At 40.4% G+C, this 18922-nt stretch overlaps 1 protein-coding gene across 1 annotated transcript in view; it reads left to right on the top strand.

Moving 5' to 3' along the window:
* The first annotated feature begins 288 nt into the window (after positions 1-288).
* Positions 289-18922, top strand: part of LOC136880973 (cytoplasmic dynein 2 light intermediate chain 1) — a 212900-nt gene continuing 194266 nt past the window's right edge. The window contains exon 1 of the mRNA XM_068229209.1: positions 289-394. Coding sequence (XP_068085310.1) covers positions 375-394 — 20 coding nt within the window. The 5' untranslated portion in view covers positions 289-374. The remainder of the gene's footprint in view (positions 395-18922) is intronic.

Raw genomic sequence — 18922 nt, 5'->3', positions numbered from 1 at the left:
AATATTCTCGCAAATGTATCACTAGTGACTTTAACGGCGATGCGGTGGCAACACGCAATTCATGCTAGAACAGTGATTGAACGTTGCCAACGTGCCAGATTAACGGTTAATGTAAGACGTCGTATCGGCAAGTAGGGTCCCTAAACTGTATGGTTACCGACACTGAAAAAGACCTGCAAAATACCCAACAGCAAGAAAAGTAACTATAAATCGATACCTTAATATTACAGGGGAGAAAGGGTAAGGTTGCACCCTTAGGGTACGTCCTTACACGGAGAGGACTATAGACAGAACAGAACAGAACAGCTCTGAAGCTCTGATGTTTGTCATTTGTTACGATTTATCCGAATTCCTGAAGTAGGCCTATTATAAATATGCCAAATATGCCAGCGAGGTAAAAGCCTAGTATTATTGCTCGCATGAATGCCGTATTTAATTTGTAGTATGCACATAATTATCATCATTCGCAAGAATTGCCGAAATATTTACAGCACTCTCAATAGAATAATCTTCCTTGCATCCTCACTTTGACATTTTATTATCAGGGATAGCCCACAAATGTGCAAAGTACGATTTGACATCAGTCTTCCTTACAGAACTATGCAAGTAACTTAAGTATTCTCTCACAGAATGACATGATGCATATCACATTGTTTCTTACATAACCTGCATATGCACTGAAAGTTTGATAGATGGAAACTCTTGTTCCTTGTTGATTTTGTAAACATCTCGACGTAAATGCACAAATTTCAGGTGTGAGTTCAACCCATAACACTTGATCCGTCAAAGCCTCCTCCGGTACTGGGTGACATACATTCTGTATGCAGTAGTTTCACTTTGTGTTTGTGTGTGCTTCTGCTGATTCCTGTGGTTCGCATTTCCCTATGTATTAGTTTTTAAGTACATTTCTTACCCTCCTGGGCAAGCCACCTCTTCCTTGGGGACAATGGGCCTCGATAGTGGAGGCCTTGCGCTAGGAAAACCTCCAGAACCTATTCAGTCAGGCAACATTATATGAGAAGAAAGAAGAAGTTGACATGGATGATATGATACTTCTACCCAACCAAGAACAATCTGATAAATCCGTTGCAGTTGAATCTACACTAACTACCAAGAGGACTCCTACCAGTCCAAATTTACAACCCACCAACAAATATTATTTTTGCCATCTTGGTCCATATTCAGTTCTTGTTGAGTCTAATTTACTTAACCACAATTTTGGTAACCTTCACCCTATGATGCTTAGTAAAATAAAAAGTATGAACATAAAATTCCTGACATTAAGCAAATTTTCCAGAAAGGTCAAAATATGTTACAAATTACCTTTTCTTCTCGGTACTCTGCCACTAATTTTCTAAATTATCCTGTACTCCAGGAAAAGGACCTTCATCAAATGTTAACAGAACTGGGGTCATTTGAGGTGAGGACGATATCCTTCAACAACTAGATTGCCCATGCCCAGCAATAAACGGCTCAGTGGGTGAACAGACGTTCCACAACTTACATTCCTCCGGGTGCTATAAAAATTAATTTTGAATGCCGAAACCTCCCCACATAACGTTTCTATCTTCAATATCCTGTTGCACGTTTAGGCCTTCATCTTGTCCCCCCTAATCAGTAAAAAGTGTCAGAGATATGGCCACACTGCAGCCTTACCCACCTGACATTAGACTGCCTTCACTGTGAGGGAAATTATTTGCCTGGAACATATACAGCAGAAGGAAATCAAATGCCTGATGAGCATACAGAGCAAATCCTATGTAGAAATTAGAAATTCATTTGCCCCCTTACGACTTTGTCTCCCTCATTTGCCCTCAACAATCCCCCCCCCCCTTCCCGATTGTTCTTCATCTATTTGTGACTCATCTTCCCACAAACGCAAAGATAGTGAAGTTATACACCAATACCCCCAACCCCCCCCCCCCCCCCCCCCCCCAAAAAAAAAAACCATCACTCCGGGATTTGACAGGTTGGCATATCAAAACATTTTGGCAACTCCTAAAATCTCACCACATCCCTCACTTCTCAATCTTTCTCCCAATGGACCTACAATTTCATCTGCCCTGAATTCCAGTGAAACTTCCACGAAGACCCTACAACATGATATCAATTGTATTACTGTAGCACACTCCTCCAAGATGAATCTTTCCTACAATTGCTGTAGCACTAAAATTCAGGCTTTCCTTTCTTTCCACTAACCCTTGATATGAAAATTCTACAATGGAATTGCAGAAGTGTACTAGGTAAGAGATATGAGTTACTACATCTCATACATATTTTTAATCTTGTCACTTAGTCCTACTTTGTGAAACCTGGTTGAAACCTTACTTTGCATTTAAAATACCCAAATATCTTTCTTTCGTGCTGACAAAAATGGTTCTGCAGGCTCCTGCATTCTTATACAACATGATACACCTTTTTAATTTTACCCAATATCATATAATATTCTGGGTAGCTATACTTATTGAGAATGTTTGTATTGTATCCCTATATTACCTTCCTAGAATGAAAGGTTCATTTCTCCAATGGCACAACTACTTTACCCAATTCCCTTAAAAGTCTATCATCTATCATAGGTGGGAACTTCAATGCTCACCACACTCTCTGAGGTAGCGAATGTTGCTGTCCTAAGAGCAATAAAATTGCAAATATAACTACTTCACTGAACTTTGTTATTCTCAATGATGGCTCTCCTGCTAAGACTAATCGTAAAAACAAAAGTGCAGTTGACCTTACCGTCTGTACTTCAGACTTAGGTCATACAGTACACTGGTATATGATACACGACACCCACCAAAGTGACCGCTGTCCCATCATTATTGATACTAACCTCATAAAAAGAAATAGAAAACTACCCATAATATGAAAGGCATATATTATGCCTTTTTCCAAAAATATATTGACAATGGCTTGATCCTCTGCCCTACATCCCTATCCACTTATGATCAACTTCTCAACAGCATTAAATCATTCTTAGATACATTTCACCCACTAGTAACTAACCATTATCACCTCTCCCCCCAAAATCCAACGGTGGTACAACGAATATTCTTCACTTGTCTCTAAAAGAAAATATGCTTTAAAAACATACCAAAAAGAGGGCACTCTTAAATTATACCTCGCTTATAAAGTTACTGTAGCTCAAATTCCATCTGTTTTCAATCAAAAACGCTGAAATTCATTCAAGAAATATGTCAACTCCCTTAACAGGCCAACTTCAATTGAAGGTACACGTATCGGGCGAGTTGGCCGTGTGGTCAGGGGTGCGCGGCTGTGATCTTGCCACCGGGAGATAGTGGGTTTGAATCCCACTGTTGCCAGCCCTGAAGATGGTTTTCCATGGTTTCCCATTTTCACACCAGGCAAATGCTGGGGCTGTATGTTAATTAAGGCCACAACCGCTTCCTTCCAACTCCTATCCCATCATCACCATAAGACCTATCTGTGTCGGTGCGACGTAAAGCCACTAGCAAAAATATATATATATACAGAATTCCATTAGACATCTTAGCAAACCTTCCTCCTCCCCCTCCCTAGCCTCATCTGCTATTCAACCTAAGATTCTCCAATTCTATAGAAATACCCAAGTCAATCGACCCCCCTTGCCACTGAGAAATCTACCCTCCTTTCAACAAATTCTACATTCTTCTTCTACCAATTTATATTAACGAATTAGATATTGTTTTAAACCACCCTACAGACACAAGTCGAGGAAGAGATGTAATTATCGTCGCCATAAGACCTATCTGTGCCTGTGTGATGTAAAACAACTTGTAAAAATAAAACAAGAAGAGATGAAATCTAATAGGCTATAATCTGCTAAGACACTTGCACCTGCAAGCTAAAAATATTCTACTTATGACTATCAATTCTATACTTTCAGACCTACAAATACCTTCCTCCTGGAATGACTTTCTTTTGGTGCCAGTCCTAGAAGAGAACAAAATCCACCTCAATCCGTCCAACTGTAGATGTATTTACCTCAATTCATGCATTAGAAAATCGTGCCAAAAATCCTACCATGTTGGTTATTTGGTGTGTAGAATTCTATAACCTCTTACCCAAATTCCAGTTCACAATGAACAAAGGACAATCCTAAATATATTAATCACAGATATCTTGTTTGCCAGATATCGACATGAGACTCTTCTAGCAACATTCAGTGATTTAAAAGGGGCATTCAATAACATGGATGTACAAATTTGACTACAGAAACTCCTCATCTTGCAATTCCCAACCCTATTTGTACTCGTCTTGCATAAGTTTTTAACCAACCTTACCTTATACTCAAAAAACATAACTCAAACTGAGACCAAACAAACCTCGAAAGGCCTTCCTCAGGGTGATATGCTAAGCCCCATCTTATTTCTCCTCTACACATCTCAATTGGAACGCATAATATACACCAATGTTCAAATCATTCAAATTGCGGACAACATCGTCATCTACTCCTCCTGCTCTTCCATCAGTAAGCTTCATCATAACATGGAATACTCTCTGGAAACCCTAAGCAACTGGTTAAACAAGCATAGGCTCAAAAATCCTTTGCTATTTTTTTTTTACAATCAAAAGAAATTTTAACAAATCTCCATCGAAATATGGTAATCAGAAAATGCATAGTAAAAACTTCACACGCTCGGAATTATCTTCGGTGATAAGTTACCTTGGCATCCCCATATCAATGAAATCCTTACTATACTCCACAAGAAAAATCTCTTCACATCCGTATCCAAGAGACAATGGTGTGCTGATCCTTCCATACTCTGAACACTCTACAAAAATAGAATATAGAAGGATGTTTCTAGATTCAGCCGCTACAACTCATAAATCTATATTAGATTCTTTACAAGTACAAATAGGAGCACTCCCTACTGCAAATCCTTGCCAGTAGCGGCAATCAATGAATCAATACTGATCTGCATTTAGGGCAGTCGCCCAGGTGGCAGATTCCCTATCTGTTGCTTTCCTAGCCTTTTCCTAAATGATTTCAAAGAAATTGGAAATTTATTGAAAATCTCCCTTGGTAAGTTATTCCAATCCCTAACTCCCCTTCCTATAAATGAATATTTTCCCCAGTTTGTCCTCTTGAATTCCAACTTTATCTTCATATTGCGATCTTTCCTACTTTTATAAACGCCATTCAAACTGATTCGTCTACTAATGTCATTCCACGCCATCTCTCCGCTAACAGCTCGGAACATACCACTTACAAGTAACAACTCTCATTATTGTTCCGTATTGAAGATGACGTTAGGCAAGTATTGAATAGGTGGTTTTTTATTTAATTATCCTTGATATCTATGCCTAACATACCACTTAGTCGAGCAGCTCTTCTTCTTTCTCTCAATTCTTCCCAACCCAAACACTGCAACATTTTTGTAACGCTACTCGTTTGTTGGAAATCACCCAGAACAAATCGAGCTGCTTTTCTTTGGATTTTTTCCAGTTCTTGAATCAGGTAATCGTGGTGAGGGTCCCATACACTGGAACCATACTGTAGTTGGGGTCTTACCAGAGACTTATATGCACTCTCCTTTACATCCTTACTACAACCCCTAAACACCCTCATAACCATGAGCGGAGATCTGTACCCTTTATTTACAATCCCATTTATGTGATTACCCCAATGAAGATCTTTCCTTATATTAACACCTAGATACTTACAATGATCCCGAAAAGGAACTTTAACCCCATCAACGCAGTAATTAAAACTGAGAGGACTATTCCTATTTGTGAAACTCACAACCTGACTTTTAACCCTGTTTATCAACATACCATTGCCTGCTGTCCATCTCACAACATTTTCGAGGTCACGTTGCAGTTGCTCACAATCTTGTAACTTATTTATCACTCTATAGAGAATAACATCATCCGCAAAAAGCCTTACCTCCGATTCCACTCCTTTACTCATATTATTTACATATATAAGAAAACATAAAGGTCCGATAACACTGCCCTGAGATACTCCCCTCTCAACTATTACAGGGTCAGACAAAGCTTCACCTACTCTAACTCTCTGAGATCTATTTTCTAGAAATATAGCAACCCATTCAGTCACTCTTTTGTCTAGTCCAAGCGCACTCATTTTTGCCAGTAGTATCCCATGATCCACCCTATCAAATGCTTTAGACAGGTCAATCGCGATACAGTCCATTTGACCTCCAGAATCCAAGATATCTGCTATATCTTGCTGGAATCCTACAAGTTGAGCTTCAGCGGAATAACCTTTCCTAAAATCGAATTGCCTTCTATCGAACCAGTTATTAATTTCACAAACATGTCTAGTATAATCAAGAAAGAATGCCTTCCCAAAGCTTACATACAATGCATATCAAACTTACTGGCCTGTAATTTTCAGCTTTATGTTTATCACCCTTTCCTTTATACACAGGGGCTACTATAGCAACTCTCCATTCTTCTGGTATAGCTCCTTCAACCAAACAATAATCAAATAAGTACTTCAGATATGGTACTATATCCCAACCCATTATCTTTAGTATATCCCCAGAAATCTTATCAATTCCAGCCACTTTTCTAGTTTTCAACTTTTGTAGCTTATTGTAAATATCATTTTTATCATATGTAAATTTTAATACTGCTTTAACATTAATCACCTCCTCTATCTGGACATTATCCTTGTAATCAACAATCTTTACATACTGCTGACTGAACACTTCTGCCTTTTGAAGATCCTCACATACACACTCTCCTTGTTCATTAATTATTCCTGGAATGTCCTTCTTGGAACCTGTTTCTGCCTTAAAGTACCTATACATACCTTTCCACTTTTCACTAAAATTTGCATGACCGCCAATTATGCTTGCCATCATGTTATCCTTAGCTACCTTCTTTGCTAGATTCAATTTCCTAGTAAGTTCCTTCAATTTCTCCTTACTTCCACAGCCATTTCTAACTATATTTCTTTCCAATCTGCACCTCCTTCTTAGTCTCTTTATTTCACTATTATAATAAGGTAGGTCTTTACAATTCCTTACCAACTTCAAAGGTACAAACCTGATCTCACATTCCTCAACAATTGCTTTAAACCCATCCCAGAGACTGTTTACATTCTTATTTACCATTTTCCACCATCCATAATTACTTTTTAAAACCTGCCCCATGTCTGCTTTATCAGCCATATGGTACTGCCTAACAGTCCTACTTTTATAACCTTCCTTTCCGTCACATTTATTTTTAACTATGACAAAAACAGCTTCGTGATTACTAATACCATGTATTACTTCGGTTTCTCTATAGAGCTCATCTGGCTTCGTCAGCACCACGTCCAGGATATTTTTCCCTCTACTTGGTTCCGTCACTTTCTGAATCAGCTGTCCTTCCCATATTAGCTTATTTGCCACTTGTTGGTCATGCTTCATGTCATTTGAAAATCCTTCCCAATTTACATGTGGCAAATTCAGATCTTCCGCTACAATCACATTTCTTTCCATGTCGTTTCCCACATAGCTGACTATCCTCTCAAATAATTCTGAATCCGCGTCAGTGCTACCCTTTCCCGATCTGTACACTCCAAATATATCAAGTTGCCTATTATCTTTAGAAATGAGCCTTACACCTAGAATTTCATGTGTCTCATCTTTAACTTTTTCGTAGCTTACAAATTCTTCTTTCACCAGAATGAACACTCCCCTTCCCACCATTCCTATCCTATCTCTACGATACACACTCCAGTGCCGTGAGAAAATTTCTGCATCCATTATATCATTTCTCAGCCATGATTCAACTCCTATTACAATATCTGGTAAATATATATCTATTAAATTACTTAATTCTATTCCTTTCTTTACAATACTTCTACAGTTCAACACTAACAATTTTATGTCATCCCTACTTGATTTCCAGTTCCCTGTTCCCTTATCACCGCTCCCTAGGCCATCCCGTTTCCCTGAATGTACCTCCCTATTACCCTTCCAAACAAATTTCCTAACTTATACGTACCACTGCGATTTAAATGAAGGCCATCCGAGCGCAGATCCCTATCTCCTACCCACCCATTAGGATCTAGAAATTTCACTCCCAGTTTCCCACATACCCACTCCATAGTCTCATTTAAATCCCCAATCACCCTCCAGTCAGTATCCCTCCTACACAGTATTCCACTAATAACAATCTCCGCTTTCTTAAACTTCACCCGTGCTGCATTTACCAGATCCCACACATCTCCATCTATGTTGGTACTTATATCAGCTTGCCTTACGTTGTTGGTACCAACGTGAAACACTACCACCTTCTCCTTCCCCTCCTCTCTCTCTTCTACTTTCCTCAACATCTGCCTCAACCTAATTCCTGGATAACATTCTACCCTGGTTCCCTTTCCTCCACACACTTTCCCCACGTGTCTAACGATGGAATCCCCCATGACCAGAGCCTCAACCCTACCACCTCATTTGATCCCCTCCCCTCCTGGTCAGCCCTATCTTTCCTGATAGCTGCAAAAGCTACTTCCTCCTCCCATTTCTCCTTCCCATGACCCCGTTCCACCTGTCTTTTCCTATCCTCTACTCTACATTTCCCTTTCCTACCTTTTCCCTTCCTCCTACTTCCACGGATCTCAGCAACAGTTCCGTGTCCCTCATCTTGCCTCTGTTGTTCTACCTGGAGTGACTCGTACCGATTTCGCACCGACACCTGTCCTGAATTCTGATCCTGAATAGAGCCCTTAGGCTGCAATCTCCTTCCCCTTAGAACATTAGACCGTTGAAGTGCACACCTGTTAAATCACGCATTTGTGTATTGTTCCTTATGGAACTGTAGCCTTGGAAACCTGGACCGTTGATGTCTGCTTGATCGTCTTCCGTTCCACACATTTTATCATGTTTTGTAATGTCCCCTCCCAGACCGAAATTAAGTGGAATACATGCTTGTGTATTTACGTCGTTTTCATTTATTGAACAAGGAAACATGAAGTCTGAACAACGAATATCAGATGCATCTGTTCCCACGGATGCATCCTTGGTTATGTTACTTGGGCAAACTGTACTTGAAAATTTTCCGTCTGATTCTTCCTTTTTTAATCTCTTGAGTTGTCAGTGAAAGAGCTGTAAGCTTTATCCCGGCGATACGTTTCTCTTCTTGGATTCATCTGGAAATATTGTCGGAACATAAGCTGGACTTAATGGGTGTCGAGATCTTTTGTTTCCGATGAAATGTGCACTACATATTCTTGAGTAAGTCGTAGGTTGCCAAAGTGATCCATCAGTGCTAAAAATTAAATCGGATCAACTGAACTTATTGCAAACATGTGCAGTACGTATGTGTAGGCCTCCTACTTACTTCGTTCGGTTAACTCCTTGTATTATCCATCGCCTCCTTTGGTCCACATCTATCGCTCGTTTTGGAAAAAATAAATTTGTACTTCATTCCCCGTATTTGCGTAAGTATTGGAACATCTGACAACACAACAATTGCGTTTACTTGATCTCCTTTTCTATGCCATTATCATCTGAGTAACTACACGCTCAGTCATTACAGAACAGCTACTGCGAGTCTGGAGTCTGCCTCACGTGTTGTTCTCCGCCCGGCCGCTAGAGCGATGCGCACGGTGCCTATAGCGACCACTGGCGGGTTAATTGTAAATATCATTGTTATCATAGGTAAATTTCAAAACTATATGAGTATTAGTATTATGCTTTATATTGTAATTTGCCTTCAAGAAGATTGATACACCTATGGTATTTATAAATGACTACTGTGATACCTTCAGGCAGTGATAGCCAAGTAGCATTGTCACTGGCATCTCAAAAATGCAGCTGTGGTTCAAATCAAGGATGTTTGAATGATTAGTCATAATATCCCCATAGTACAGATTCAACATAAAACTGGAGGTTCCATGTACAGTAATCTGTATCACCTCCAGGTAAGTTCACTACTTCACGACCACTCACCCACGAACCTACAACACTGTCGTACTCCCATAGGGCGCATCCCAGGTTGTGGATACAGGGATGCTAACCAGCTTGCCGGCGAACTTGTGCGAAATAAAATAGCTCTCGCGGACCAAACACACAACCCCCTGTGGGAGGGGGGATGCAGGCGTAGAATACACCCACGGTATCCCCTGCCTATTGTATGGAGCAACCAAGGGATGCTGAATTTTGAACCAAGAGATTACCCGTGATTAGTACCGTCACACAAGGAACACCATGAGTCGACTTCTCTTGCAATTAGTACCCCTATGTGAGGAATACCATGGGTCTGTGGGTCGATCACTATGTGTTTACAGTACCCGTGTATAGTATCCGCCACTATGATGGAGGCTCCCCTCTGTCCAGATTCGGTTGGAACACCCCAAGCAGAGAAAAAGAGACTATCGTTGCTGGGGTGTTTGAGTGTCTGCTTGTGGACATCATGGGTCTGCGTTTCGAGGAACACCACGGGTCTGGACATTGCCTGTGGTTAGTAGGTACCACTATATCAGTGACGCCATGGGTCTGTGTTGCTTGTGATTAGTACCCCTATGTGAGGAACGTCACAGGATCGTATGGATCCCTGTGATTAGTATGACTGAGTGAGGAACACAGTGGGTTTGCGTTGCCTTTGAGTGGTGCCATTATGTGAGGAACAGCATGGATCTGCTTTACCTGTGCATAGGACCACAATGTGTGGAACACCATTGCTTGTGATTAGTAGCTCTACATGAGAAATGCCATGGTTCTTCTTTATTAGGGATAAGTACCATTATGAGGGGCTGTTGACCTGGATTTTGGACCCCCTTAGACAACAAGCGTCATCGATTAAGGATTGTGCTTTGGAAGCAGCCCTGTGGTCAGTACATTCCATTGTTTTAAGTTGGTTTCCTGGAAGGTGGGGCATTGCGGGTCAGATTCACTTATTATTTTAAGTTCATAATCATTGTTCATCATCGTCGTTTTGTCCGACTCGTTGGCTGAATGGTCAGCGTACTGGCCTTCGGTTCAGAGGGTCCTGGGTTCGATTCCTGGCCGGGTCGGGGATTTTAACCGTCATTGGTTAATTCCAATGGCCCGGGGGCTGGGTGTTTGTGCTGCCCCCAACATCCCTGCAACTCACACACCACACATAACACTATCCTCCACCACAATAACACGCAGTTACCTAAACATGGCAGATGCCGCCCACCCTCATCGGAGGGTCTGCCTTACAAGGGCTGCACTCGGCTAGAAATAGCCACACAAAATTATTATTATCGTCGTTTTGAATTCTAGTTGGTGGATTGATTTTGGAATTATTTTTAAATTTTAGTAATGTGAGTTGGATCTGCTGATTACTGGTATTTTAAATTCATATTCATCCGTTCGTTCTTTATCATAAAGTTTACCGGGGGAGTTGGCCATGCGGTTAGAGGCGCGCGACTGTGAGCTTGCATCCGGGAGACAGTGGGTTTGAATCCCACTGTCGGCAGCGCTGAAGATAGTTTTCCATGGTTTCCCATTTTCACAGCAGGCAAATGCTGAGGCTGTACCTTAATTAAAGCCACGGTCGCTTCCTTCCCACTCCTAGGTCTTTCCTATCCCATCGTCGCCATAAGACCTATCTGTGTTGGTGCGACGTAAAGCCAGTAGCAAAAAAAAAAAGTAGCATAAAGTTTTGAATTCTAGTCGGTGGATCAATTTTGGAATTTAAAATCGTCATTACATTTCTTACCCTTAGGGGCCAATGACCTAGATGTTAGGCCCCTTTAAACAACAAGCATCATCATCATCATCAATACCACTCACCTCAAATGTGACACCCCCACTTTAAAGAACCCTTTCCCAGAGTGGGCCATGTACTGGCGAACAGAGGAGGAAGACTCTGCATCATGTAGCTTGGTCTCGTATCACATCAGCTTTAGAAAAGGTGAAACTGGAAGTGTGTCATTGCTTGGCAGAAGAATGAGTGGATATCATAATATTTAACAAAGCTGCCATTCTCAGCCCAATCATTTGGTTTGAGAAGAATGTTCAGCAAGCTGTAGTTACAAGCGAGCTGCTTTTCTCCCACGTATTCTTCACTTGAGTGAATTGATTATGCATGGGAGGTGAGGGGTCTCCTTTTAGGTTGTCATGGGATGTTCTTTCTAAATTGATTGGGTTTGTATGACTACCAATTTAATAGGAACCATCATTTTTATAAAAAAAGTAGTTGTAATATTTGTTCCTTGATCCTGGACCTCCATGGTCACCTTCTGTGTAAGGCCCATTCCTTTACGAGTGAATGAACTGTACCCACTTTACAGGCTGGATTTGATATACACACGTTTTCGTTAGCACAGGAAAACCAACTTTCATAAACAGCAAACGTAAACCTCATGCTCTGTTGTCGTTGTGATGGTGATTAACAACTTTATTAACACTTATCAGAGGGAAAAAAATGTAAGAGGTTTGAGAAATGAAGTTACGGGTGAAGAAGAGATGAAAGGAGTGAAAATGAAAGACCTTGAATATCGTTGAGTTCGGAAAAGAACAAGAATTGACCAAGAAAGGTCAGATAGAATATATGAAAGTGAGGAGCCTGGCACAAGTAAGTGGAAGCAATGCCAGGGCACCGTGATCACCAACTGGCAGGGAATAACAGGCGGTGTTGTTCTTGAAATAAGTTATCATCTCTGTTTTATTGTCAGAGCATGCAATCTCCACTAGGATTACAATACACGTTTCCTTGTTTTTCTTGCGTCGTATTCCTGAGTCACTCTGCCACTTTTCCCACATCCACGGAACTTGCCCTTGTGACAATTCACTATAGCATGTTTCTGGGCTCATAGTGGCATGCGCAGAAATTGAACGTGGGACCTCTTCTGAAATCACAATATCATAGTGTAGTGAAACAGATCATCCACTAGTAAATACGCTATCATAGACAGTCTTGTTTTGGAATAATCAACATCTAGCTTCATGTTTTCTAAAAATGTTTACTTTACTGTTCTTCCTGACCCCTATCACCGCACAGTTATGAAGTAGTTGGGTTAAAGGTAATCAGATTACTTGTAATTGTTCTTTTTTTCTCATAATTTACTTGCAACTATTAAATTATAGTATTCCTCTCCAGTGTTCCCAAGGACATCAAACTCGTCGCTGCTGCAGATCTTCTTACAACATGTATTCCATGAAATGCTAGTATAGAGCGTGTTTTTAGAAACTGCAAATATAAACTTTCTTTCCCCAACAGGTCGAGGCTTAGCGATGAAAATTTTAACACGTTCCCTGCGGCAGTAAATTTTGATGACTTGATCGACCCACTGGTGATATGCTGCTGTCTTAAGTGATGAGATGAATTTCACTTTGCTTAGTCCCCACGATGCAGGTGCACTTGTGTGCGTTAATGTTGACGACACTTTTCTCACCTAGCAATGACCCTGGCAGTAAATGTTAGTTTCTCGTCCATAGATCTGTTTTGTTACGGGAATATGATAGGCCTATGTCAATATCAAAATATCACAAAAGATAAAGAATATAAATTAAGAACATTATTTACTACAATGAACAGCTATTTACAGTTAAAATGGAACATCAGTTGCCTATATTTTTCAGAAAAGTCTTCAAGTAAAATGACTGTTTTCCATGCAAGCACTGCGTATCATTGAAGCACTTGATGTACATTTTTGGTGCTTCTGGACACTCTGCTTGACCTCCTTCACTTTGTTGTTGACAGTTTTCTTTGTGTAGGACACTGTGCTGGTTCTTCCAGTCCTCTACCGACAAAGAATTCCTTGAAATGACAGAACTACAAGAGCAGAAGTTCACTAGCAACTTTTCTCGAGCATTTGATACCCTTTCTGAATGGGCTGTAACTCTTTCTGATCTTGTTGTAGTGCAACAAAGATTTCTGCTTCAAAATTGGATCTCCTGTCCTGTTTCTCTTATCGGTGTCTTCAAGAATATAAACCATCATCAGGTACGGTGGATATCAACAAGACACTCCGCTTGTCCATCCAGTTAAAATTATTTTTACCCCATTTTCATTCCCTGCTTCACAGATTTTCCACTTTTTAAGATGCTTATTAACCAACATCTTTTGGGAGACCGCTCTTATTGGGATGAGTTGTTCTACAGACAAGTGTTTTCTGGTCCAATAGATTCTGTGCCAATGAAACAATTGTATAAAAACTGTTGGCAAACAAGATGTGACCTTTTTCCAAAAGTGGTTCACAATTTTCATGGTGATCTGTCCCTTGCAGCTCATCAACTTTCTTTTGATAAAGTCTTACAGCAAATGTATACCCATCTTCTGTACAGAATTCCATACTCATGTGACTTGTTTGGAATATATCACCTGTCCCTCGCCGGCACTATTTCTCCCAGGGGTTAGGGCCTTCTGAAAATATTCCTGAAGCTGGTCTAGTATACAGATTTCACTTCCCTACATTGAGGCTTTGTTATCACCAAAGCTATGAGTTATATATAATAAAAATGGCTCAGTATGAACATACTTCCACCTCCCCCCCTCCAGAAAAAACAAACATACCCAACCCCTTGCGGGAGGGGGCAGTAGAATAACACCCATGGCATCCCCTGTCTGTCGTAAGAGGCAACTAATAGGGGCCCCAGGGGCTCTGAACTTTGGAGCGTGGGTTGGCGACCACGGGGCTCTTAGCTGAGTCCTGGCATTGCTTCCACTTACTTGTGCCAGGCCCCTCACTTTCATCTATCCTATCTGATCTCTCTTGGTCAACTCTTGTTCTTTTCCCACCCCAACGCTGTTAGGTTTGCAAGGGCTCGGGCGTCCTTCATATTCACACCCTCATGGCCCTTGTCTTCCTTTGGCCGATATCTTCGTTTTCCAAAGTGTCGGAACTCTTCCACTTTTCCCTCTGATTAGCGTTATATACTTGTTTTATTGACTACAAAAAAACCTTTGACTGTGTGAAACATGAAAAGATGGTAGAGATATTAAGATTGACTGGTATTGACCAATGCGATTTATGCATTATCGGCGCACTGTACTGGAATCAAACCGCAGATGTCAAAATCAACCAAAGAACATCAGAAGCGACTACAATCAGAAAAGGTGTTCGTCAGGATTGTGTGCTGTCACCTCTCTTATTCAACATTTATTCTGAGGTAATATTTAGGGAGGTGTTGTTGGAGGATAACAGCAGGATAGTTATAAATGGACTGGCAATTAACAATATCAGGTACGCAGATGATAGCAAATGCATTACCTGTGCTCCAACGCATGATAGACAAATTAGTCCAGCGCAGTGAAGAGTTTGGCCTGTTTGTCAGCGCTTCCAAGACCAAAGTTGTAGTCTTCTCTAAAAGAAAAATTCCAGCAACCCTGTCAATAAACGGCAGTAAGATTGAACAAGTATCCTCCTTCAAATACTTGGGTACTGTGCTAGATGAGGAATGTGATTCTAAGAGAGAGATAAAATCTAGAATAGAACAGGCCAGGAGGCAATTTTTTAGCATGAAACAGCTATTTACAAAATCGGACCTAAGTGTGCAATTAAGAATGCGAATGATTCGGTGCTATGTATTCTCCATTTTTCTATTTGGATGTGAAAGCTGGACCCTTGACCAAAATCTAGAAAAAAGAATTGATGCTTTTGAAATGTATCTATATCGCTGCCTACTCCGAATACCTTGGGTGTTGAAAATTTCAAATGACGAAGTCCTTCATCGCATGAAGAAACAAAAAGAACTATTACTTACTGTTAAAAAAAAAGAAAAACCCAATATCTAGGGCACATTATGAGAGGCGAGAAACAGCTCATCATTGAAGGTAAAATACAGGGGAAAAGGTCTGTTGGTAAGAGGAGGAATTCATGGCTGAAGGACATCCGAAGATGGCACAACTGCACTTCAGAAGATTCTTTCCATGCTGCAACATCACGTGGACCGCCGACCTCCGCTAGGAGAAGAAGAGGATGGTTGCCTAGTTGTACTTCCTGTTTAAACAATAATCACCACCACCACCACCACCAAAGAACCCACGACGTATTCAGGGGTGGTACATTCCTGAGCAGCAACACTGAACTTTTGATGCTTTTTAATTTCGTGGCTTTGGTAGGAAAGGAGGCAAATGACACAAGTAACAAAACATAATACAAGATGTGAACATTTTAAAATAAATTAGCGATTCTCGATCCTTGACACAGTTAAAGTCCTTCAAGTCTTATGTCAAACACTCATAACTCCACATAGCATGTTTGAATAACTACTCCTGCACATAGGCATCATCATCATCATCATCATCATCATCATCATCATCATCATCATCATCATCATCATCAGTGTCCCGGGTGTGGTTAACAAGCCTCCTCCACTCCTTCCTGTCCTTCCACATTTCCTGCTCGATTACTTCCGCCACATCCAATCCAGCTTCTCTAATGTCCTTCCAAATCTGATCCATCCACCTTCTTCTCGGTCTTCCAACTGGTCTCTTTCCCTTAACATCTCCTTCCAATTCCCTTCTTGCTACACATTCCTTTCCCATTCTTTTTACATGTTTGAATCATCTCAGTCTTAATTTTGTGTCTTCTGTACTAACGGTTCTATATTTAGCTCTTCTCTGATTTTAATATTTTGAATTCTATCTCTTCTTGTCTTTTTAACCGATGTTCTTAAAAATTTCATTTCTACTGCTTGGATCTTACTATCTTGTCTCTTGTTAGTTACCAGCATTTCTAGTCCGTATGTTACAATTGGTATAAAATACTGTTTATATAATGTTAATTTCATTCTCTTGGGTACTTTGTCATCCCATAAAATCTCTCTGACTTGATGATAAAATGTTGTACCTTTACTTAGTCTGTTATTAATTTCAGGGTTGATTTCATTACTTCCATTAATAATGCTACCAAGATATGTAAACTGTTCTACATTCAATCAATCACTACTAATCTGCATTTAGGACAGTTGCCCAGGTGGCAGATTCCCTATCTGTTGCTTTCCTAGCCTTTTCTTAAATGATTGCAAAGAAATTGGAAATTTATTGAACATCTCCCTTGGTAAGTTATTCCAATCCCTAACTCCTCTTCCTATAAATGAATATTTGCCCCAATTTGTCTTCTTAAATTCCAACTTTATCTTCATATTGTTATCTTTCCTACTTTTAAAGACACCATCCAAACTTATTCGTCTACTGATGTCCTCCCACGCCATCCCTCCACTGAAAGCTCAGAACATACCACTTACATGTTACAATTCTCTTCAACTAACTTTTCCATAACTAATTTACATCTGTACAGACGAAAGGACTCTATCAGCGTCGAAAACCTTCGACTTTCGCTCCTTCAAACAAGATAAATACCTACATCTGTAGACAACCGAATGCTTTTTCCTTACTCCCACAATTACTTAAAGAAGACAGTTATCTTATCATAACGCATTTGACTTTCACTCCTTCAGCCAGTTAAATAGACTATAGGCAGCTGAACAGCCACTCAAGAAGGCTGTTGTCTTTTCCCAACATACGAAATTGGCATCTGTGACAGTTTATCGGCTTTGCTTTTTCTGATCCTCTAAAAGGAGTATTCAAGGAGGCACATTTCTGTTTCATTATAAAGACGGAGCTGTTTATTACTCTACCCCAACAAGTTCTTCAACGCTCCAGAAATTATAATTGTGTGAACGTTTGACATGCAGCTTGATCCTGCAATTTTAGCCAAGGACATTCTAACAATTTGTATGTTTGGACAGACACCTACAATGATATCATCTTTTTATGACTTGTAAGAGCAATCAGGATCCTGATTTTTCACCATACAGGTTTGAGTTTGAGGCTGATGATGCCCTTAATATGGGCGAAACATGTCCCTTAACATTTTGTAATAATATTTAATTTCTAAAAAGATCTCTTTGTATTGAATAGGTGGATATAAAAAATAATAACACTTGTAACATACTTTGTATTTACATACCACTTAGTCGAGCAGCTCGTCCCCTTTCTCCCAAGTCTACCCAGCCCAAACTTTGCAACATTTTTGTAATGCTACTCTTTTGTTGGAAATCGCCCAGAACAAATCGAGCTGCTTTTCTTTGGATTTTTTCCAGTTCCTGAATCAAGTAATCCTGGTAAGGGTCCCATACACTGGAACCATACTCAAGTTGAGGTCTCACCAGAGACAAATATGCTCTCTCCTTTACATCCTTACTACAACCCCTAAATACTCTCATAACCATGTGCATTTACAATCATATTTATGTGATTACCCCAATGAAGATCTTTCCTTATATTTATACCTAGGTATTTACAATGATCCCCAAAGAGAACTTTCACCCCATCAACACAGTAATTAAATCTGAGAGGACTTTTCCTATTTGTGAAACTCACAACCTGACTTTTATCCCCGTTTATCATCATACCATTGTCCGACTCGTTGGCTGAACGGTCAGCGTACTGGCCTTCGGTTCAGAGGGTCCCGGGTTCGATTCCCGGCCGGGTCGGGGATTTTAACCTTAATTGGTTAATTCCAATGGCACGGGGGCTGGGTGTATGTGTTGTCTTCATCATCATTTCATCCTCATCACGACGCGCAGGTCGCCTACGGGAGTCAAATAGAAAGACCTGCATCTGGTGAGCCGAACCCGTCCTGGGATATCCCGGCACTAAAAGCCATACGACATTTCATCATACCATTGCCTACTGTCCATCTCACAACATTATCAAGGTCATTTTGCAGTTGCTCACAATATTGTAACTTATTTATTACTCTGTACAGAATAACATCATCTGCGAAAAGCCTTATCTCTGATTCCACTTCTTTACACATATCATTGATATGTATAAGAAAACATAAAGGTCCAATAATACTGCCTTGAGGAATTCCCCTCTTAATTTTTACAGGGACAGATAAAGCTTCACCTACTCTAATTCTCTGAGTTCTATTTTCTAGAAACAGAGCCACCCATTCAGTCACTCTTATTTTCTAGAAACAGAGCCACCCATTCAGTCACTCTTTTGTCAAGTCCAGTTGCACTCATTTTTGCCAGTAGTCTCC

This window comes from Anabrus simplex, chromosome 9, assembly GCF_040414725.1.
Source record: "Anabrus simplex isolate iqAnaSimp1 chromosome 9, ASM4041472v1, whole genome shotgun sequence".
NCBI lineage: Eukaryota > Metazoa > Arthropoda > Insecta > Orthoptera > Tettigoniidae > Anabrus > Anabrus simplex.
Note: the sequence above shows the minus strand (reverse complement) of the source record. Positions and strands in the feature narration are given on the sequence as shown.